The sequence below is a fragment of the Columba livia genome, chromosome 4 (genome assembly GCF_036013475.1).
Source record: "Columba livia isolate bColLiv1 breed racing homer chromosome 4, bColLiv1.pat.W.v2, whole genome shotgun sequence".
Classification (NCBI taxonomy): Eukaryota; Metazoa; Chordata; class Aves; order Columbiformes; family Columbidae; genus Columba; species Columba livia.
In genome coordinates, this window is record NC_088605.1 from 51,903,432 (window position 1) to 51,925,881 (window position 22,450).

The 22,450-nt window shown below is 41.0% G+C and overlaps 1 protein-coding gene across 10 annotated transcripts in view; it reads right to left on the bottom strand.

Annotated features, from left to right (window-relative positions):
- ANKRD17 (ankyrin repeat domain 17) overlaps positions 1–22,450 on the bottom strand; it is a 97,371-nt gene that overhangs the window by 50,509 nt on the left and 24,412 nt on the right. For all 10 annotated transcript variants that reach the window (XM_065061663.1, XM_065061664.1, XM_065061661.1 and 7 more), the window contains exons 2-3: positions 1,298–1,448; positions 529–685 (exon numbers count right to left, since the gene is read on the bottom strand). In XM_065061663.1, the coding sequence (XP_064917735.1) occupies positions 529–685; positions 1,298–1,448 (308 nt within the window). The remainder of the gene's footprint in view (positions 1–528; positions 686–1,297; positions 1,449–22,450) is intronic.

Sequence of the window (22,450 nt, forward strand, 5' to 3'; positions counted from 1 at the left end):
GAAAAGAAGTAAAAATAAAGCCAGAAAGTCCAGTTAAAAAGTAACAACTCTGTGGCTGAGGCTCTGTCCAAACTCCCACCTAACCCAGGAAACCTGCACACCATCGTGAGGGCTCAAGTTCCTCAAGAACGTTTTCTTTCCTCAATAAAAGAGTCACTGTGAAGTTCTCTGAAACTTTTTTTTTCAGTCCCAAAGCTAGTTTCATGCTATTACTGAATGACTCATTTTGGGATTTGCTATTTTTTCATACAGTTCCAAGTCACACTATTTAATAGAGTTTAGAAAGTTTCTATAGTTTGTCAAGTTAAATTATTTGGAGCACAATTTCTGAGTACTAAGCAATATTAACTACTTCACTTCCCATTTCAAGACTTAACAGTCCAGGAACTTTTAGGAAGAATCGCTGGTGACAACTTGGTGCTAATTCCACTTGAGTAAGAGTTTCACTGTCCTGTAAACAAAAGTGATAAAAAGCTGCCTGGCAAGTGGCAAAAGACTAGAAAAAATTCAATTTAAATTTCTGCTTACTTGTCCGTCTGCCCTGCATTTGCTGTGCTTTCTGCTCTCATCCGGGTAAGTGCAGCAGCAGCTTCATCCAACGCGCAACTGACCGAAGAAGTCAGCCTGCGAAGCACCTCAGGATCTGCGAATGCTTTACCATCAGCTGTAGACAGCTTACCTATTCCTTTCATTCCAATTTACAACAAATTATTATGCGTGCCAGAAAAGGAGAAAACAGAGAAGTTGAAATTGAGCCTATGAGATCTGTTGGCAGAAAGATTCCAAGAGTAATAAACTACAGCTTCCAAAACAAAGGGATTAACTCCTTACAACAGTAACTTAAAAACTGCACTCTAATGTGATACACATGAATGAAACCCTCCAATCCACAGAAGGCATTGTTTTTCAACTAGTTACAGCTATTTCATATATGCAACTAGTAAAGCTTTGTTTTATAACTATTATTATATAAAAAGTCTCATTGAGCAGCTGAGTCTTTCACATAAGGTTGCAAGCCAGGGCAAGGTGTCAATTTTTATGCAGGCTTTTAGAAATCTCACAGGAGGAATCTGATTGGAAGCACAGCCTTCACATGAAACTCTGATTTTCCAAAATTCAAAATGCTTTAAATTAATTTCTTTCTCTTCAATGACTTGCACAACCTTGACAAGTTCAAACCACTTTATATTCTGCATTTATATCGTGCTCCTATGGATTAGACTTAAGCAAGCAGTTCCAGTATGGTCTTATATGTAAGGGCTTCAGGATTAAACCTGTGTAGGACACAAGGACTTACCTGCAGCTTCAAGTAATGCTTCTAATCTTGCCTGAGTTTCTGGATCTACTGTTCTCAGGTCAGTGCCATCGGTACTTGACAAAAGCAATTTAGAAGCCGTTTCCAACATAGGGTTTTCAAGATCATCTTGATCTAAGATAAACGATTCCACCTGAAAAATAACAGATCTGGTTCAAGAATAAGTGACCAAAATACACTTAAAACACAAAAGTCCCCCACAGTTGCATTTGCCTTTATAGTACTTTATTAGCTGAACTATCCTCAGTTGACACAAAGTGGTATTATTTCACCAATGAAAGCAATGAGGCATCTCAAAACCACATACAAAGAATGTACCTTCTACCATCTTGTCTATTTCCTCTGGGAGTAGAAGCCACATGTTGTACTAGAAAAGTTTAAGATAGATTTCACATCTCCCCACTGCACTCTACAATTTTCAAGTCCATGTTAACACAGGGAGGGAAAAGTGAAATAGATACCTCTCCAGACGGCCTAAAGGTAGTAGCTGCTATGAGTTTCTATGCAAGCTGTTCAGTTTGGATTTTTTTCCTCCCAAAAGAATTAAAAAAAATATATAGATATAACAAAGAAAGAATTTTCTATTTCACACAAGCCAGTCATCTTCCAAAGGAATAACCTGCCCTCAAATGGCATTCAACTCTATTAACAAAATCCACAAAAAGAAAAATCTTATAGTCATCACTACTTTTTTGTCAACTGTTTTCTTCTGACCTGCAGACAAATTCTCTGCTGTTTTGCTTCTTTCAGGTCTGATGTCTCCTAATCCAAGTTAAGAAAAAAAGACCAGCAACATGTTCCAGGTATGATCAACTCATATGCAACGTACAAGGGTTTCACAAGAAAACACTTATTTAAAACATTATCAACATATTTTGCAACCCATTTGATCTGCTTTTTCCAGAAAACAGATACCAAGTGGTCTTAGTTCTTTTCAAGTTCCTATTGCCATGTGTTCTCCACTTTCTGTCGTTGTGAAACACGTAGTAATTAAGGAAGAGAGCAATATTTTAGAGGGAAAAGCCGTTAATACACGTTTGTTTTCTACTGCCTGTCAAAGGAAGACTGGGTCAAGCAGTTTAGAGAAAACACTCCTTTGAGAGTTCCATAAACACACCCCTAAGTCTATGACCTAACATCAAACCATTTATTAGATTATAAAGATGAAGTCTAAACACCCCCTCATAAAGCTCTAACATCCTCAAAGGTCCATCAGGGAGCGCGAAAGGGAGATCGACTGGTGGAGTAACACCCTGACGTGCCAGTCAGAAAGGTCCCAGGGAGGTACCCCCCAGAAGGAGATGGACCTCCTGCCCTCTCAGACAGAGGTGGAAGTCCTGAGATGGCCCCACCCTCGTTGCTGTCGGGCAGAGGTAGGGGACCTAAAACACGACGAGGGTTGGAAGCGTATTCCAGTTCGGCATCACGGGCAGCCCCCCTCCCTGCCTGCTTTGTCTCCCCAGGTGCCCCTCCATAATAGGTTTGAGGCCCTGGATCTTGAAGAAGAGGTAGGTGAGGAGGTGGTGCCAAGCCTGCCTACAAGATCACATAGGAAGACGCGGTTGACTTCACAACTTAAGACTGCCTCTGATAAGAAAGAAAGAAGGGTGATTGCAATAGGAAATTCTCTTCTGAAAGGATCAGAGGGCCCAATATGCAGAGCTGACCCTCATCTTAGGGAAGTTTGTAGTCTACCTGGAGCCCGGATCAAGGATATCACTAGAGAGCTCCCCAAACTGGTGCATCCGACAGACTACTACCCGCTGCTGGTCTTCCAGACAGATGGGGAGGAAGCTGCTTCCCATAGTCTGAGGGGAATGAAGAACGATTTCAAGGTCTTGGGAAGGATGGTGAAAGACTCAGGGGCTCAAGTGATCTTCTCTTCACTCCTTCCATCTCCAAGTGACAATGTGGGATGGAATAGGAAAATTCAGTCTCTAAATGGCTGGCTCAAAGACTGGTGCTACAGGCAGGGCTTTGGATTTTTTGATAATGGTTGGTTTTATAAGACACCAGTCCAGACAGTGTCACGCAGGAAAGGTTTATCTTGCAGGGGCAAAAGGATGCTGGGGCAGGAATTAGCTGGGCTCATTTGGAGAGCTTTAAACTAGGCTCGAAGGGGGATGGGGTTGTAGCTGGGCTTGTCCCAGTGGGGCAGCATTCTAAAACTGATGAGGACCGGGTGGCCTCCTATGCCCCTAGGGAGAAATTGGTGTGCTCTGCTCGCTCCCTGAAATGCCTGTACACCGATGCACGCAGCATGGGGAATAAGCAGAAGGAGTTAGAATCTGTGTTCGGTCGGGAGATTATGATCTGGTGGCAATTACGGAAACATGGTGGGACAGTTCACATGACTGGAATGTGGTCATGGATGGCTACGCCCTTTTCAGGAAAGACAGGCCAGCCAGGCGTGGTGGTGGAGTTGCTCTCTATGTGAGAGAGCAACTACAATGTACTAAATTCTGCCCAGGAGTGGATGACGAGCGAGTTGAGAGTATATGAGTCAGGATCAAGGGGCAGGCTGGCAGGGGTGACACTGTTGTGGGCGTCTGTTACAGGCCACCAGATCAGGCTGAGGAAGTTGATGAGGCCTTCTATGGGCAGTTGAGAGTGGCCTCACAGTCACAGGCCCTGGTTGTTGTGGGTGAATTTAACTTCCCTGATGTTTGCTGGAAGGACCATTCAGCCAGCCAGCCACAGTCCAGTAGATTTCTCCAGTGCATTGATGATAACTTCCTCATGCAGATGGTGGAGGAGCCAACTAGGAGAGGAGTGCTGCTGGATCTCATCCTCACTAACAAGGAGGGTCTGGTCGAAGCGGTAAAAGTTGAGGGCTGCCTGGGTTGCAGTGGGTGGAGTTCAGCATCTTGTGTGGCAGGAACAGAATAGCAAGTAGAATTGCAACCCTGGACTTTAGCAGGGCTAACTTTGGCCTTTTCAAGCAATTGCTGGGGGAAATCCCATGGGCAAGACTGCTTGAAGGTAAAGGGGCCCAAGATAGCTGGATTGCATTCAGAGATTGCTTCTTCCACGCTCAGGATCAGAGCATCCCCACACGTAGGAAGTCAAGGAAGGGAGGCAGGAGGCCTGCATGGTTGAATAGGGATCTGTTGGGTATGCTCAAGCAGAAGAGGAGAGTTTACAGGTTATGGAAGCAGGGGCTGGCCACTTGGGAGGAATATACGGCTGTTGTTACAGGATGTAGGAAGACAGCTAGGATAGCCAAGGCCTCCTTAGAATTACAGCTGGCGAGAGGGGTCAAGGACAGCAAAAAGAACTTTTTCAAATACATAGCAGATAAAACTAAGATCAGAGGCAATGTAGGCCCACTGATGAATGGGGTGGGTGCCCTGGTGGCAGAAGATACAGAGAAGGCAGAATTACTGAATGATGCCTTTGTCTCTATCTACTCTGCTGGAGGCTGTCCTGAGGAGCCCTGTACCCCTGAGACCCCAGATGAAGCCAGGTGAATGGAAGAGTTTGCTTTAGTTGATGAGGACTGGGTTAGGGAGCAATTAAATAGTCTGGACATGCATAAATCCATGGGTCCAGATGGGATGCATCCGCGGGTGCTGAGGGAGCTGGCTGAAATCATTGCTGGACCGCTCTCCATCATCTTTGCCAAGTCTTGGGAAACGGGGGAGGTGCCCGAGGATTGGAGGAAAGCAAATGTCACTCCAGTCTTCAAAAAGGGTAAGAAGGAGGACCCGGGTAATTATAGACCAGTCAGCCTCACCTCTGTCCCTGGGAACGTAATGGAACAGCTTATCCTTGGTGCCATCTCAAGGCATATCAAGGATAAGAGGGTTATTAGGGGCAGTCAGCATGGCTTTACCAAGGGTAAGTCATGCTTGACCAACCTCATAGCCTTTTATGAGAATGTAACAAGGTGGACGGATGATGGCAGAGCAGTGGATGTGTCTACCTTGAGTTCAGTAAAGCCTTTGACACAGTCTCCCACAGCATCCTCACAGCTAAGTTGAGGAGGTGTGGTCTAGACAATAGAGTAGTGAGGTGGGTTGCAAACTGGCTTAAGGAGAGAAGCCAGAGAGTGGTAGTCAATGGTGCGGAGTCTAGTTGGAGGCCAGTATCTAGTGGAGTGCCTCAGGGGTCAGTGCTGGGGCCAGTATTATTCAATATATTCATTAACGATTTAGACGAGGGAATAGAGTGTACTATCAGCAAGTTTGCTGATGACACTAAGCTGGGAGGAGTGGCTGACACGCCAGAAGGCTGTGCTGCCATCCAGCGGGACCTGGACAGGCTGGAGAGTTGGGCGGGGAATAACCTAATGAAATTCAACAAGGTTGAAGTGTAGAGTCCTGCATCTGGGCAGGAACAACCCCAGGTTCCAGTATAGGTTGGGAAATTACATATTAGAGAGCAGTGTAGAGGAAAGGGACCTGGGGGTCCTGGTGGACAACAGGATGACCATGAGCCAGCACTGTGCCCTTGTGGCCAGGAAAGCCAATGGCATCCTGGGGTGTATTACAAGGGCAGTGGTTAGTAGATCAAGAGAGGTCCTCCTTCCCCTCTACTCCGCCCTGGTGAGACCCCATCTGGAATATTGTGTCCAGTTCTGGGCCCCTCAGTTCAAGAAGTACAGGGAACTGCTGGAGAGGGTCCAGCATAGGGCAACGAAGATGATTAAGGGAGTGGAGCACCTCCCTTATGAAGAAAGGCTGAGGGAGCTGGGTCTCTTTAGTTTGGAGAAGAGGAGACTAAGGGGTGACCTTATTAACATTTATAAATATATAAAGGGTGAGTGCCATGAGGATGGAGCCAGGCTCTTCTCGGTGGCAAACAATGATACGACAAGGGGTAATGGGACCAAGCTGGAACACAAGAGGTTCCACTTAAATTGGAGAAAAAACTTCTTCTCAGTAAGGGTGACAGAGCACTGGAACAGGTTGCCCAGGGAGGTTGTGGAGTCTCCTTCTCTGGAGACATTCAAAACCCGCCTGGACATGTTCCTGTGCGACCTCACTTAGGCGTTCCTGTTCCAGCAGGGGGATTGGACTAGATGATCTTTTGAGGTCCCTTCCAATCCCAAACATACTGTGATACTGTGATAAGTCCTCCCATATCCCCACACCAGTGTCTTCTAAATCCATACATATGCCTCCATATGGCCTCATATAGATGCAAGCTAAGGTCTAACAAACTCACATAGCTTCCCTCAGCGAAAAAAACAAAAAAAAACCCCAACACACCACACACAAAAAAACCATTAAGGATTTGAAGAAACAGAGTCAGTCACCTACAGATTTCCATTTTACTACTTATAAGGCTACAGACAGATCAGTCTTTCAAATCTTATATCAAGCCAGAAAGGGGGGGAGAAGAAAATACTCAATTTCACCTACAAACAACTGTCTCTTCACATCTTCCACACTTATGAAATAGAAATCCAGTAATCAACACCAAAACAACTCCTCTTGAACCACATAATCAACTAGTAAAGTTACTTTACTACCAAAATTGGAACACAATACCTAAATGAACACCTCAAGTCTGAAAGGACAGCAAACTCTAATCTTAGTCTCAGTAGAATTTCCTACCGCATAATTGCGGTTTGGTATGAAAGCTCTTCATACACATTAAAACATAAAAAACCAGTACTACGCTACACAATTCAACTCCAGTGATACTGTATGAATTTCATTGATAAGAAATTTTAATATTGTTTGTTGCAGTGTAACAGAAGAACCCAAGAGCAAAACTAAGCCCTTTTGTTACACAAACAGCTTTGGTACCATTAAGAGGTCACCTTCCCACATACAACACTTCGTAATATTTACACTTTATATCAATACAGTTGCCCACAAAGCATTACCGGAGAGCTTTATGATGAGCTAAATTTTATCAACAGTAGAGAACAATAAAAGCAACTATTTAAAACTTCACTTACAAACAATGGCAGACAACAGTTAATTTTCCAACATCCAGCACCTACTGGAACTTAATGCAGAAAGACAAAAGTCACTTATTTATCCATCTAATCAGTATATAACTGCCATGAATACCTCTGGTCATTAATCTACAGAGAATCTCTAGCATTTGTTTACCAGTTTTACAGTTTGTCCTCAGCCACAGCTGTGTTGTAATGACAACCCAGAAGCATTTTAAAAAGGCTGTAAAAAGCCATTTTCTCCTTCCCTCCTCAGGTTCCACACCAGATTTCAAGAGCCTAGGAGTGAATTTTGCCCATTCCATTCCATAATCTTCTTTAAGGGCATCCTGCACCCACACAGTATTTATATGCTGCTGCTTTCCAGCATTTAGTCAGAAATTAACAAAGAGTAAACATTAAAAACCCCACATTCCATATAAATTATTAAAATTTACACCATATTACTCTGACATGGACAATCTGAAAGCAGATGTATGGAGATGGAGGGCAGCAGCAAACAGTTGCTTAATTCTATGGTACGTTTCAGCACACAGTGTGATAAAACCAGCCACAACACTCACTCAAAAAAACATCACAAATATCCTCAAACACCCTTGGACAAACATCCGCAACATCTTTCTAGCTGTGTTTCATTGTATATACTATTTCACAACCTTGAAGCTTCACATGAAGACATGCTCAAAAAAAAGTAGTAAATGGTTCTTAAAGTAACAAACAGTGAAATCCAGTTTAAGGGTCTAGCAGTTAGGCTGCAAACAACAAATCTTGAAGGCTGTGAAACAGCAAGTTGTACTCATTAACATAACAGGATGGAACATTTTAAGCTTCATAAACAACAGCATCTGAAAACAGATTTGGATGAACTATCCCAAGACAAGTGTTTTGAAAGGCCCCAAAATGCCTTTCATGAAAAAAAAATTCTCTGTAGGTTTTTTCTTCTTCTCGAGGCTGAAGGTAGCCTCTATCTTCTAGGCTTAAAATGCAACAGAAGATTTCTTTCTCAACTTCTGCCAGATTACTCCCATTAACTACTCATCATAGTAGGCACCAATTACAATTTTAGAATTTCCTAAGTTTTTACCTTGGCAGTTGGGCCTTTGGTATTTCATACCCAGAGGTTGCCAAACAGATCCTATAAGAACCAAGACTCGTACAAAGCTTTTCTGAGGAACCTGGCATACAAGCAAGAGCTAGTGACTGTCATATAGCAAACCCGACCACCTCAAACAGACCTTAACCAGTCTCTTTCGGGTATTTTTTATTTGCATACAAAAGGATTTATTGCCAATTTGCAAGAGCTGTAATAACTGATTGTTCCCAGCTACAAAATTTTTAAAGAGTAGTAAAAGGTTTCTGAAGACAACTGGAAACTTCAAAAGTATTTCAAGCCTGCCACCTGTTACAAAGCCATCTTCAGACTGAAATGGCAATCATTACTAAGTCAGTCAAACTTCAGTCCTGCTACATTGACAAGTTACCAGCTTGAAGAACAAGGAGACTTCAGAGTCTTCACCTTCTCAGCTAAAACAACTCCCATACAGTGAACAGTTTTAGTTCAGATTTACATGGGGAACTCCTCATGTCAACAGCATAGCCTGACTCACAGTTATACTACCTTCCCCCTGCACCCTAGCAACTCAGATCCAGGATAATCACAGCTTTTGCCTCAATGGCAGAGAGCTCATTATTTCTGTCCCTTCTCTTCAAGACAGATTGTTTTTACAGTCAATATCATTTACTTACTGAGACCTGGATCTACAGTACTTCCATCTCACAAACTGAATGTGCAGGACTGCACAAGCAAGAAGGGAACACTTGATTAGCACACAAACCTTTTCCTGAAGATCACAGACAAGCTGATAAACATCCTTGGTGTCTGGGATCGGGACCCCTCAGGATTTTCTTCTGCCTGAGCTTGTATGAAAAAAGGTCCCCAAGTATTTTTGGCTGCAAAGGGAACACTTGATTAGCACACAAACCTTTTCCTGAAGATCTGCCGATCACTTCCTACAGCCTTGGGGATCATTGTGAAATTGTTCCAAGTTATTACACAACACCGCACCAAAAAAGAAACCCAGCCCCAAAAAACAAATAAACAAAGAAGACAAAAAAACCCAAAACAAAACAAACAATAAAACAACTGTCTTTCATTCAAATTTCATTAGTATTTCTTTAAAAAAAAAATTTTCCACTGCTTGCTTCATTAATACACTACAAGTCTGTTTTACACAGAACAGCAGCTTTTATACTGTTACTTTGCAACTGGAAAACACAAGAGGAAATAAAACAAAGTCCAACTCTGACTAATAACTACTTAAGATTTCACTGCATACCTCTTTTACTTTCAACGAACAAGAACCCATCTCAGTTGAAACTCATCTTAATGGAAAAAAGACTGATCTGAAACACTGAGCCAAAGTAATCAACTTAAACACATCTTGAAATAAAACACTGGAAATGGATTTTGACTTTATCCAACAAAACTTTGAGGCCAGGTATATGGTTCAGCTATGGCTACATGTTTTCAGGTGAAATTGACACTTAGTTAACACAGGTCTGAAGCCATTTTAAGATGTCAATCTTCATAGCATTAGTACATATGAAATAAAAATTTCCATTTTAAGTTTTAATGCAGACAAGCCTCTGGAATTACTTGTCATTTCTATGACAACAAAACAGCACAACCACCTAATTTGCATGACATAGCTCTGAAGTCATGATTTACTGGCTTTTTTTTTTTTTTTTTTTTTTTTTTTTTTTACACAAGACACCATGTTCTTTATCTAAACATCAGCTTCCTGGTTACTGAAAGGGAAAGCAGACACCAAAGCAAGTGAAACAGACCATTTTGCTCACTCAATTTTAGCCTTACAGATTCTGTGGCTTTTTTTTTTTTTCTTAAAATCTGTCTTGAACCAGGAACAAGCTGTATGATTCTCCATTAGCCTACCCAGCTACTACAGCAGCATTGTCACTGCAGACACAAAGTCTTACAGCAGCATTCCTTTCCCATACAGCAAGGATTACTTCCAGTTATCTTGGATATATAATCACATTCGCTGTCTTTCTGACATGCAATAACCCTCCCCAAACCTAAATGCCTTGTTCAGCAGAAATCTGAAGTCCAGCAGGTGGAACATCTCAACAGTGTTGTCTTTCATTTTACTCCATACACCCCATTTCTCTTGCTGCTGCTAAAAACAATTAAAAGGAGTAAGGAGAGGGAATGGTAAGAAGAATAACCGGCCATGCTGCTGAAATGGCATAACACCATCCTCATGACCAGCACCATCAGTTTCTGCTGCAGGGACACCTGCATTATAACTGCAGTGTGTTTCTGGATACAAGACAGGTGCTGATGTATTCACATGAGAATTCTCTCCTCTGTACTCCCTTTCCCCAGCATTACAAACCACCATAAAAGGAGAGAAACAGGCAGACTGATATGTATAGCTACAAGAAGGCTGTGGAACTACAAGGAAAGACTTTGTTCCATTTCAGATCTTCATTCCAAACACTTGGCATACTTCCACTTTAAGCAAATTTATGCATTAACCAGTATTCAGCCGCAATTGTTTGTGCAAGAAAGATTTCATGCCAACATAAAAATAACAACAGCTCAACTTGTTATCTTATCAAGTTCCCTGTTTCAGTTTCACATTTATGTGGGGAAAAAAAAACCCACAAATTTTGTCCTGCGACATGAATAACAAGATTAAAAAAAAACAAACACACACAAAAATAATAATAAAAAAAAAAATCAGCAAAACAGTCTAAAACTACCTGCCATCATGCTTCTGAAAATTCAGCTTCAAATAATACTTCCACATTAACAGTAAGAAAACTGACACATTGACAGTCCAACCATTTGAACACAAGTATGCATCATCTTTTATCCCCCGCCAACTCCCAACAGAAAAGCTGAACAATAACTTTTGATATAAATGACCTCTTTTGGCGCAGGCTTAGGAACAACTGTCCATATAAGCAAGCAAAACTTTCATGACAGCCTACGAATAAGTCATTCAGATTGTTGCTGCCTCTGGACCAAACCTGAGATGTGGTTGTCTCCGTCAGAGCCACTGACAAATAACACCTGTAACAAAGGCTGTTCCCATACATCACAAAATCAAAATGTGCGAAATAACCCTGACAACCGAAGGATAGTAAACAGACAACCTGACCCTGCACAGGCAAATTTTGCTGCCCTTAGCAAGTAACTGGCACACTTTCCCAAACAATAAAATGTTTGTTTATCAGAAACACACAGCCAAGGGGGCATGTAACAACCATGAAGAGAAAAATGGATGCAACTGAGCTTTCTGGAATCACCCTCTCCCCTTATTGCCCAAATCATAGAATCATTTTAGTTGGAAGAGACCCTTAAGATCATCAAGTCCAACTGTCACCTAAATCTAGCACTAAACCATGTCCCTGAGAGCCTCACCACATCTTTTAAACACCACCGGGGATGGTGACTGCATCACCTCCCTAGGCAGCCTGTTCTAATGCTTCACAAACCCTTCCAGGAAAATATTTTTCCTAATATCCAATCTGAACCTTCCCTTGCACAACTTGAGGCCATTTTGTCTCATCCTATCACTTCCTACTTGTGAGAAGAGACCAACACCCTCTGTGCTAAAACCCTAATGTCACACTCCAACAACTGCAGCCCCTAAGACTCTCTCTCAAGTATCTGAGGTAAACATCACTTAAGCTACTTAACAAGTTACTTACAGGGCCACACAAACCAAAGCCTACTCTCTACAGCTGCTGTAAAAAGCTCAGAGGGGTTATGCTGCCTCTGACCACCAGGCATTTCTCCAACCAGGCTGTATTACAGGCTCTGTTAAGACAAGCCTTCTGGCTCTGTAAATGGCATATTAACCTTTTCCCACCTCTCCTCCTCCTGAAGGACAGTTCAAGGACTCCAAGTCTCTCTGAGTAAACTTGCACTTAACACACATCCTGAGTACCATCACCACAGACCCACACTGACACAGCCAGCTCTGATGGATCTAATAGTAAGAACTAAGAAATACAGAGAACACAAGGAATATAGAACAGCTTAGCTATATGAAAGTTCTTTTCGTTTTGTATTTGAGTACATAAAAATTAGGAAGCACATTAAGTGTGACCCTGCCCTTAAAAAAAAAAAAATATTTTTGGACATCTACCTGAATAGCACCTCAATTCACAATAACAATTGCATCTCTGAACATCATCTGCACTACTGAGAAAGGCCTAAGCAGACCTACTGTGCACTGCTACATGCTACTCCTTGCTGGCCTACTTTAAAGGGAGAAATTATTCTCTTAAGCCTTGTTCAAGGAAGGTGAGTACATAAGAAATAACTCCTCCTCTAACAATCGGTCATGTTATTTTTCCACCAGCCTCACCTTTTGCCTTGACTATATACTACAAGGATAAATTTTATGGATGCATTCTCAAGACAAGCATTTCCAAGCCACAATGAAGCACCTTGCTACACTGACAGATCCATGTCAACTCATGTAGAACCCTGAAGTATCCTCCTTTAAAATTACACTTAAGGTGAAAACTTAAAAAAAAAAATAAAATCCTGAACTGTCAGAAAAACAAATGCATTGTTTGAATTCTGCTATCTCTGTAAGATACAAGCTTGAAATCCCAACAGTAATTTATTCTCTTTATCACTGGTTAACTTCAAGTGACTTGTCTGCTTTTCTGTTGCCTGCAGATTCTTCAAGAAGTATCTTGAGCCTTCTTTTCACAGCTCAATGAGTAGTTGTTTCTCCACTCTCTCAGGCTTTGTTCTAACAGATCAAGACCCTTAGGTAATCCTTTGAGAAGGGATTTTGGAGCAGCTTAGCACAACTAAAGGTGACCAGACATCTCACAAGCACATTTTCCCTGGAGTATTTTTCACCTTTTTCATTTCACTGGCCCAAGATTCTTTGAAGCTTCAGTTCAGAACTGTGCACACCTGCCTATCTGCAGCTGAAATAAGTTGTTATTCTAAGGACTGTAGATCAGCACAGCTCAACAATGGAAACACAACATCTTAGTTCTAGGTAGACAAAGCTAGCAGCAATAAAGACAGATGCTGCAGGGCCTTGCCTTCACCCAGACTTTGTAACAGCATAGTTTAGACCTGTAAATACAAGAGGAGATCTCTTGGATTTGAACATGTTTGGTTTTTTTGCAATGAGGCCAGGCCTCAAATAACACAAAGCAGGTTCTCTGTAGTCCATGCCAAGGAAGTTGCTGAATGTAACAAACTATGTAGACTCAGAGGAAGAGGACAGGCATCAATATATATTCATGCCAATCATATGCAAGACCAGCTTCTCATCTCTTAATATCTGTCATTTAAAACACCACAATTCTACAGCCATGCAAAATCAGTTTCCAAAGAGAAAGCTTCCACATGGTAAATTTTCACTGACAGATTATGCTCCATTTGTAAGGTTAAGAAGAGGAAAACCACTGACCTGCCCAGTCTTCACTAAGAGATGCTTCAAATTTGCTATGCTAAGTCTGCCAGAAAGCATTTCCCAGTCATTATGACTTTCAGCAATTAGCCTAGTCAGCTTGGCTTCATTCCTCCCTGTATCTGCAAATGACTACAGTGGTGGCAAATCAGCTACAATTCCCACCAGGAGTTAACTCCTATTCCCTAACTGTTGTCAAAGGACTTATTTCTTCACATTTCCCAACTCTGATCTTAAAGCCTAACTTAACCCAAAACAGAGGGCAGCTCACATGCTCATTTATACCACAGTATCTCCAAACAGAAGACAGACCACTCCATTGCACTTGCTGCAATATACATGCACAGGAAAACCTCCATTCTCTGAAATTTTTCACATGTGGACAAGCTACTAAGACAAAAGAATTTTACTTAACATCAGAGGGCAAGTGATCCGTGTTAGTCCATGTATTTTCAATCCCAAACACAAATATTGAAATATACAGATTGATCAGATCACAGGACAAGAGAAATAAGGGATAAGGGAAAATAAGGGATTAAATAGCTTGCATTATGCCACAAGTTACTATTACCCTCAGGACTAAACCTCAGAACACCTAATGCACTTCACTAACACGAACACCATGTCTCCCATCTCTAAAATTACCCCCCTCCCCAAAACATCACAAGTAATAGCTTTGTTTTGCTGGAAGGAGGCCCTCCCCCTGACAGCATTGGTAGAAACCCAGACCCAGGGCCACGTGCACATGCACCTATGGCTGCACAGCCAGCAGAACCAGCTGTCCTCAGCTCCACAGCCATGATGAACACCACATATTCTTGTCACGAGAGAAGGAATCCACAATGCTATGGTTTTGACCAGCCAAATCCAACACACTTAAAAGGCTCTCTGCATCACACCAATTTGCTTTAGAATTCTATTACTGAATTTGGGTCAGGGTGCACACAAAAATAATGCTAAAGAGACCTCACTTTCTCCATCAGAAAGTTGTTCAGTTACCAGCAAAATTAAGGAAAACCAGTTTCCCAGTTGCATGAACAACTGAAGTTTTCTTCTTGGTGGCACCTTAGACTCCTCCTCATGTATAAAAACCACCAGGTGAGTTTTCCTCAGTCAGAACAGCTTGCAGGGGGGGGGTCACCCAAATGCCGCGCCACAAAGCTTTTAAAACCCTAGCACAAGATCAGGCTAGCATCACTTAAGCAAAGACTCTCACAGCTTCGCCTCCCACATTTTTTTTCCTGCTCTGGATCAATAATATATACCACACCTTTGCATGAACTGCTTCCCAGAGAAAGCATAGCAAAAGCTTAGTATTTCAATAGCATCCCACCTGAAAACAACTTCCCTTCAAGGAGAACCAGAAGCAGTACTGCAAGAGTACCTGTCCAGAAGAGGCACAGAACAGTTCTATGCACCAAGGGTTTACATGAACGGTCAGCTTTTCAGAGATGCTTTTCACAAACCAGCACTAGTGGCATTATGTTGCAAGAATTCCAGTTATTTGCTTTAACATGCTGTTTAGGGTGCTTGGGGTTTAACTGAACACACATAATGAAGTGCACACCTTGATTACATCAGCTGTGGCAACATGTAAAAGAAGCTTGGGGCAGTTATACTGATACCACAGTATATAACCTTGAGAGACTTTTTACCAAATCACACAGTAATGATGTTGCATACCAAAAAAAGTACATTTCTGAATGGAACATACTGAGCTGTAAAGGGTACAAGACTTAAGCTTTCCCCAAAGCATCCCATTTTCTCTTTTTTTATAACAACAGAACCCTATATGGAAGTTAGTATAAAGGTTCACTAACCACAGCCAACTTGAACTTCACTGTTTGTAGGATGATATACCAGCCTCAGGGTAGTAAATCAGCATTCTGTGGCAGTAGCACAGTGGGTTGATGAAGCATAGGAAATAAAAGCAGGGCAGAGGCCTTCCTAGCCTCAGGTGAGGTACATACCTCACTGGACCCACCAGCTCTCTCCTTGCCCTCTCTGCCACAATGTTAGAAAGGGTAAACACCAAAACCAAGAGACTAAAATACCACTAGGGACTGAAAAAACACTATTGTGCTCTACAGAAGATACTGTCACACAATACACTCTAAGCCCTTCCTATCTGTGCCCTCCATGGCAACAGACTGTCTCTTTACTTGCACTCACAAAAATGAAGATTTGCTTTAGGAGAAAAGACAGACAATGGCAGACATATCTGCCAGCACAGCAAGAAAGAAAAGCTGTTTGCCTCCCACTCCAGTCTGCCTGTTTTATCCCTTACATACAATCTATATTCCCCTCCAGAACTATTTTTCTCTTCTAAGACAACACAAGGGAATAAAAGCCTTGAAAGGAAATATTGAAATATCAAAGCTAACAAACACTTTTATCTAAACAGCATTTCCACTGCCTTCAATAAACAAATGAAGCTCAGCAGCACTACCACTCCTGTTCGCCTAAACAGTCTATTTATTCCTCATTGCTCCTGCTAAAAAAACAAAAAAACAAAACAAACAAAAAAAAAAACCCACAAAACAAAAAACCACAAACCCTCTAAGATTATCAGTTCTGATCATTCTTGCACGTCCTCCAACATGGGCATTTCAGGCATCAGGCCCACAGTCCCCAAAAGGAAATGCAAGTTTATTCTGTCATTCACTGTGGCTACCAAACATAAAATATAGTGAGCAAGTGACCTGAACTGCATAACACGGGTTGCTTCTGAAACAGAAATAGTTTTAAGCTGCCCACGTGTTTTCTCACAGAAATTTGGCAGGAAATCATTCCCTTCTGTAAGTAGTTTTCATTAGCTATTCTTCACACTAGCAACCAAGTGTTCTGCAATGAAGTATGAAGGAGCAGAAGAGAACACAAACATGTGGAGGAGGGACAGGACGAATGCAAGAACAGTTATTCTGTTTCAGTCCAACTCAGAATTCCCTATGCATGAATGAAACACTCCTGTGCATCTGCTTCTTCACAGCAATACAATAACAACTTGTGTGAGGGAATGTAAAACAAAACGTAGAAACACTACAACAATTTTTTTTCCTTCAAGCTATGCAATGTGAAGCTTAGCTTAGCCACAGACTTCCCCTTCCATCATCAAAGTGATCAGAGGATCAGAGTCCACTGTACAACTCTAACAACTCCATCCCTCTCTTCATGGTATTAACACCATGTCCCATTTCCAGGGACTAAAAGAATCAAAAAGACTTCTTATGCACATCCCAAAATTAATCTGTCTTGATGGTAGGTGACAGTTCCTTTAGTCAAGCCATGTTACATTAAGTGATCAGCAGATAAGACACAATGACACTAATGCACCTTAGAAACAAGAAAAAGGATACAATACAGTGAAAACTATATACTTACTAGAAGGACAGAGTTTTCAAGCATTTCTCTACTAGTAAAAAGAGATTGAGACATAGCAGACACTTGCATTTTGTTTCCAACCTCCTCAATGTTTAAGTAAAATTGCTATATTGTTTAGTAAAGACAGGTTTTGCTGCCATTCCCTTCTACCCTAGCTTCCAAAACTAGGAAAGAGCAAAAAGACCAGACACACTGCTACTGCTTAAAATCCATGAGCACAGGAGAGCCAGAAGAATGGCTCCTTAAGGGAAATGCTTTAAGTCCAGATCAGAACCAAGAAAACGGTTCATCCCAAGCATATCAAATGCTATATGCCATTGAATTGCATAACAAACTGTAGAAATATTTTTTTTCTTGTTCCTGCATAGATGACATTAAAGAACTTGTCCTGTACATTGCCTTCAGAATTTGTGCCGTCTGCAGCCTATTTAACTCATCAGTAAAGGCAAAGTAAAATCTAGAGGTCCTTAGAGGTCATCTGCTTTACTACATGTAATTGTTCTGCTGAAATCACCCTTCATTGTTGCTCATCATGAAGAATAACCAATTCCAAGTATTATGTAGGGACATCTATGAAGGTAAGCAAAAATAGTTTGGCAAGATACGAGTAGTTAGGCCAAGATATTTGAAATTACTCAAGTCATTCCAGTTTTGTTTACTGGCATTCTCACTGTATAAAGTTAAATGGAAAAACAGCTATGCAGCTGTCCCAAAACAAATGTCCACGCTTATGAACATAAAAACTAAGCCAAGTAAAAATATGAAATGTTATACTCATTTCCTTTCCTTTTTTGGCATTGACAATGGAATTATTTTTTTCAAAAAAGGAACTGGTATGGTCTAGTTTACCAATGTTCTCTTCTGATGAGAAGTGAGGATAAGGTTACAGGAGGAGACAGTCTAGTTCAGTATCTGATTAGAATTCCTATTGTAAACAGCTAGGGAACTGATCACAGAGGGAATTATTTCTAACAACTTCAAATCATTAGGTTAAAATTTAGACAAACTTGAAAGTCACCAAATTTTCCTTCAATACAAACTACTGATACATATACTTAATAAATGAATTACCCCTTTTTTTTCCCCCCTCTGGTTGCCACACCCAACTGAAAGCATCTCCATATCCAAGAGATCTGGGCAGTTTTTAAATACAGCAAATTATCAGACTTGTGAAGCTAGCAAAAGCAATGCACAGGTATTTGACTAAATCCAAACATATCTTTTTTCCCTCTTATCAAAAGAGGTCTTATTAAAAAAAAAATCAAGGTTTAATGGCAGAACAAAGCAATTTTAAATGAAGTCCTTCCTTTTCACTATTTGCTTCAAATGCTAACTATAAAAATTATGTGCCAAGTGTCTTCAAATCACAATTTCAATTTCTAATCTCCCCTTAATGCTTCTCAGCACTTCTGTTCCATGAAGATATTTTACTATGTCTATTCCATGTTTATATGAACATAGCTCCAGTATCAGCTTCTCAGTAAGACAACTGTATCATGGGTCGTTTCCTCTCCTTCCCTCCCCTGAGCACAAACTACATTCAGCTACACTGATACCACAAACTAAAGTGCTAGTACAAAATTACTTTTCCTATTAGAACACAATTGTCCACAGTGAGAGACAGGAACAACACACTTCTTCCTAAAACACCACATAAGATATTCAAGACCATCAACTACCAGCAAAGATGTTGCCATTTAAGTGCAGGAAAATTGAAGAAACCAGGCACAACCTGTGCAGCACAGGAGGTGGTGCTCATAAGGTTATTCAGATTTCCTTCTTGCATTATTTTGATGCTGAGGCAGTGTAAGAGGTTGTTCCAAGTGTGGGTTACAGCTTTAGAGCATGATTTCCTATCAGACAACACAGCCAGCAAATTCTAGCAAGGCAAAGGCTTGAAGATATTTTATACAAATGTAGGAAAAAAGGCATGAATACCTCAGCCACAAAAATAACCTTTTTATGTATTTCTACATAAGCTTAAGGAGGGGACATATGGGGGAAAAGTCTAAAATAAATTAAGATGTCTAAAACATGTCTCAGTTTTTTCATGAAGTACCTGATTTAAGCCAGCTGCTTAAAAGACAGCATAGTCTGGGTTAGAAGAGACCCTTGCAGACCTTTTACTTCTTGCTTGTCACAGAACTCAGATCCAGCAGCTGAAAATTTGGCTCCTTGCCCTGCAGAACAGTCTTACCAAAAACTGTCAGGAACAAATGCCAAGAAATCATTTATTTATTTAATTACAGAAATCAAACCTAGTATTTTCTTTTCTAGAAGACTCAATATACACGCTTGTTCTGATCTCTTTGCCTCACACAAGAGGCAAATGGGCCGAAGCAGATTACAGGGAGAGCACTTTCAAAAGCAGGGGAACTGCCTTACATTTTGTCTGAAGGCAATACAGATAGTTAGGGAATCAGCCAGGAAGCGTCAGTCTGCTTTGCACTCACCTTCATGAAGCTGCAAACAGGCAAACTAGCAGGGCTTTGGTAACTGCCGTCACACTTTGCAGTCACGCTGACATCATTCTGTCAACTCCACCCTGCCAGGAGAAGCAAGTGGCAGCACAAAGAGTTTCTTGCTACATAAATAGCTGCATAGATCTGTAAGCTATGTAAATATCTCAGCCAGTAAGCTCAGAAAGACTTCAGAAATGGACTCCTCTTTCCTCCAGCTGATACAAGAGGGAAAAACCAACATACAAAAACCAAAACAAACACCTTATGTGATACTACCAGCCAAACATGGATATGGTACAAGTTCTAGCATCATGATCTTCCTTATGAGATGAACCTCACCAAGACTGTTCCTATTCATCTTCACTGAAGATCGCTAGGGATCTTAGTGCCACCTCCTGAATACAAGACAGCTGATGGATTTTAGTTTCTTCAGTTACAATATTCACCTCACTTGTCCTTCTGCCAGTCCTCCTTCCCAAACAACATTTCAGACAAAGCACATTCAGCTACACTGAGTTCTCATTCACCCAGAGAGAGCTCCTAGAACATGCGTTTACCTCAGAATAATTTAGTCCCACACCTTGAAACGGCAACTATGGCGTGATCAGCTAGCTACTGTCCGACACAAGTGTATCAACACTGATCAGATGCATTTGACTAACTGAACATAAGGTCATACCTACTCTTCTGCTGAACATGCATCCCAGTAAAGCTCATTTCTACTTCAGACTATCAGACAACAGCACAACTTGACAGCCACACCACATTAAATCCACCTCTTGATGTACTTAAGGCACTCTGTATTGCATTCCTGCTGCCTTGCCACCCGATTCAACTTTCCAGCATCGTTGAGACAGGCATCCTCACAGCATTTAAGTGGGGGTCCTCTTCTTAGCATTGGTTCAAGATTTCACAGGAGCAAAACTCAGAAATTCTACTCCTTTGGACCCAGTCAGGAACATAAGCTTCCAATATTCATCACCTGGCTAGGGACCCAACTTAATAATGACACCTTAATAAAAGGAATACTATTATACAGCAGTGCTCCAACTCACTTGAAAATAACACATGAAGTTGTTCTGACAAACCACCTGGGAACAACTGCAAGGAATCACTAGGAAATCCTGAAGCACATTAGTAACCAGTGCTGTCTTCATACAGGCAAACTCTTGAAAGACCTGAAAACAGGTTAAAAATGAAAGACAAGATTACTAAGAGAAACTATGAGAAACAGGGAAAGAATTAGCCTGCTTAAGAGCTGGATTGTGGGAAATTTACTAATGCCTTAAACAGAAATACTGTAGAATAAACCTGATTTTAATCTTCAGATCAGGAGTTTTGCAAAGTTTACAAATACTACCAAAAAAAAAAAAAAAAAAAAAAAGCCAAGTGTCTTCAAATCACTACTCCAGTTTCAGTTTCTACTCTCTCCTTAATGCTTCTCAGCACTTCTGTTCCATGAAGGTATTTTACCATATTTATTCCATGTTTATATGAACATAGCTCCAGTATCAGCTTCTCAGTAAGACGAGCTGCATCATGGAGAAAGTAAAAATTAAAAAAAAAAAAATAATTAAAAGCCTCCTGTTAAAAAAAACAACCAGCATTGCAGAGGCCTCCTTGATTATGCACTACAGACATTAGTCTTGTGTAGTCTCTGCCATATAAGCGATGATCCTCTGCAACTTGACTACTGAAGGTATAACAGATGATCCTTTCATACCACCTCACCTCTTACTGATGACAATGGCTGCTACATACAAAGCAACCAAGGTAATATCTCAGGGGTTATTAAAATTTCCCCATTACTCTACAATAAGACTAAACAACCACCAACCACAAAAACCCAAACAAACACACACACACCAACAAAACACAACACCAAATAACACACTTCTGCAGGTAGGAAATACTCCTAATATCACAATAAGAAATACAGGTTTGCTCACAATGACTTTGAGTTTCAGTTCTAGGTAGATGAAAGATACTTAAGCTAGAAAGGTAAAGGATTTTTTTTTTTAAATGCACATGTTAAGGACATTAATAAACTGCCACATGTGAGGGACCTGTATTACACTTCAGTCCATTTCTCTTAAGCACAAACAAGCTTTCAAAGAACCTGAAGGTCAGAATACATGGCTGCTTCTCTTCAAAAGTCTCAAATCAACACACAGAGTATAAATACAGCCCTCTACATTCGTAAGTTTCCTAAACTATTTTCTGCACTGTCAGTTCTAAGTTCAGCACAATACAGACCATATCCTCGTCTGTAAGGATAAAACACACCTCCTTTTCTCCCAGCTGAGAAAATTTTTATGTTTACTAACTCAAGCAACAAAAAAAGTCCAGGTTTATGCCTTTCTTTGAATACCACACTAAGATCTCCCGTAACATAATCACTCCTCCACTAACATGTATGAGCCAAAAACTGACAAGTTACACCAACAAAAAAAGGCCTTGTTGTCAGTTCGGTTACAAATCAAAGAAGTATGGCCAAGATACACATATCGGAAGAACCAAATGAGCAGAAGCTAACTAAAGATGAACCCCACAGAACTTATATCTTACTCAACTGTATCACTATGCATTATTTTCCATGCCAGATTCTAGTGACATAGCCAAGACAATGTTCATCTTCAGCAGACAGAAGCAAAGCCACCTCAAATTCTCCATTAAGCACACCTTCTTCGAAGATGGCATAAACACACAGCAGCCAGGACACCACATGAAATCCTCTTGGCTAAGGACCATTTTTGCCTGCAGTTGCTTTAAACTTCCTGAAGAGCTATTTTAGTTTTATCTTCTGATAATAAAGAAATATTGGGGAAAAAGAAGTCCTAAAATAGAAAAATTTAACAATGTGTTCATGGTGTGTGTTTTAAGGTACAATAGAAACGAGCCTTGG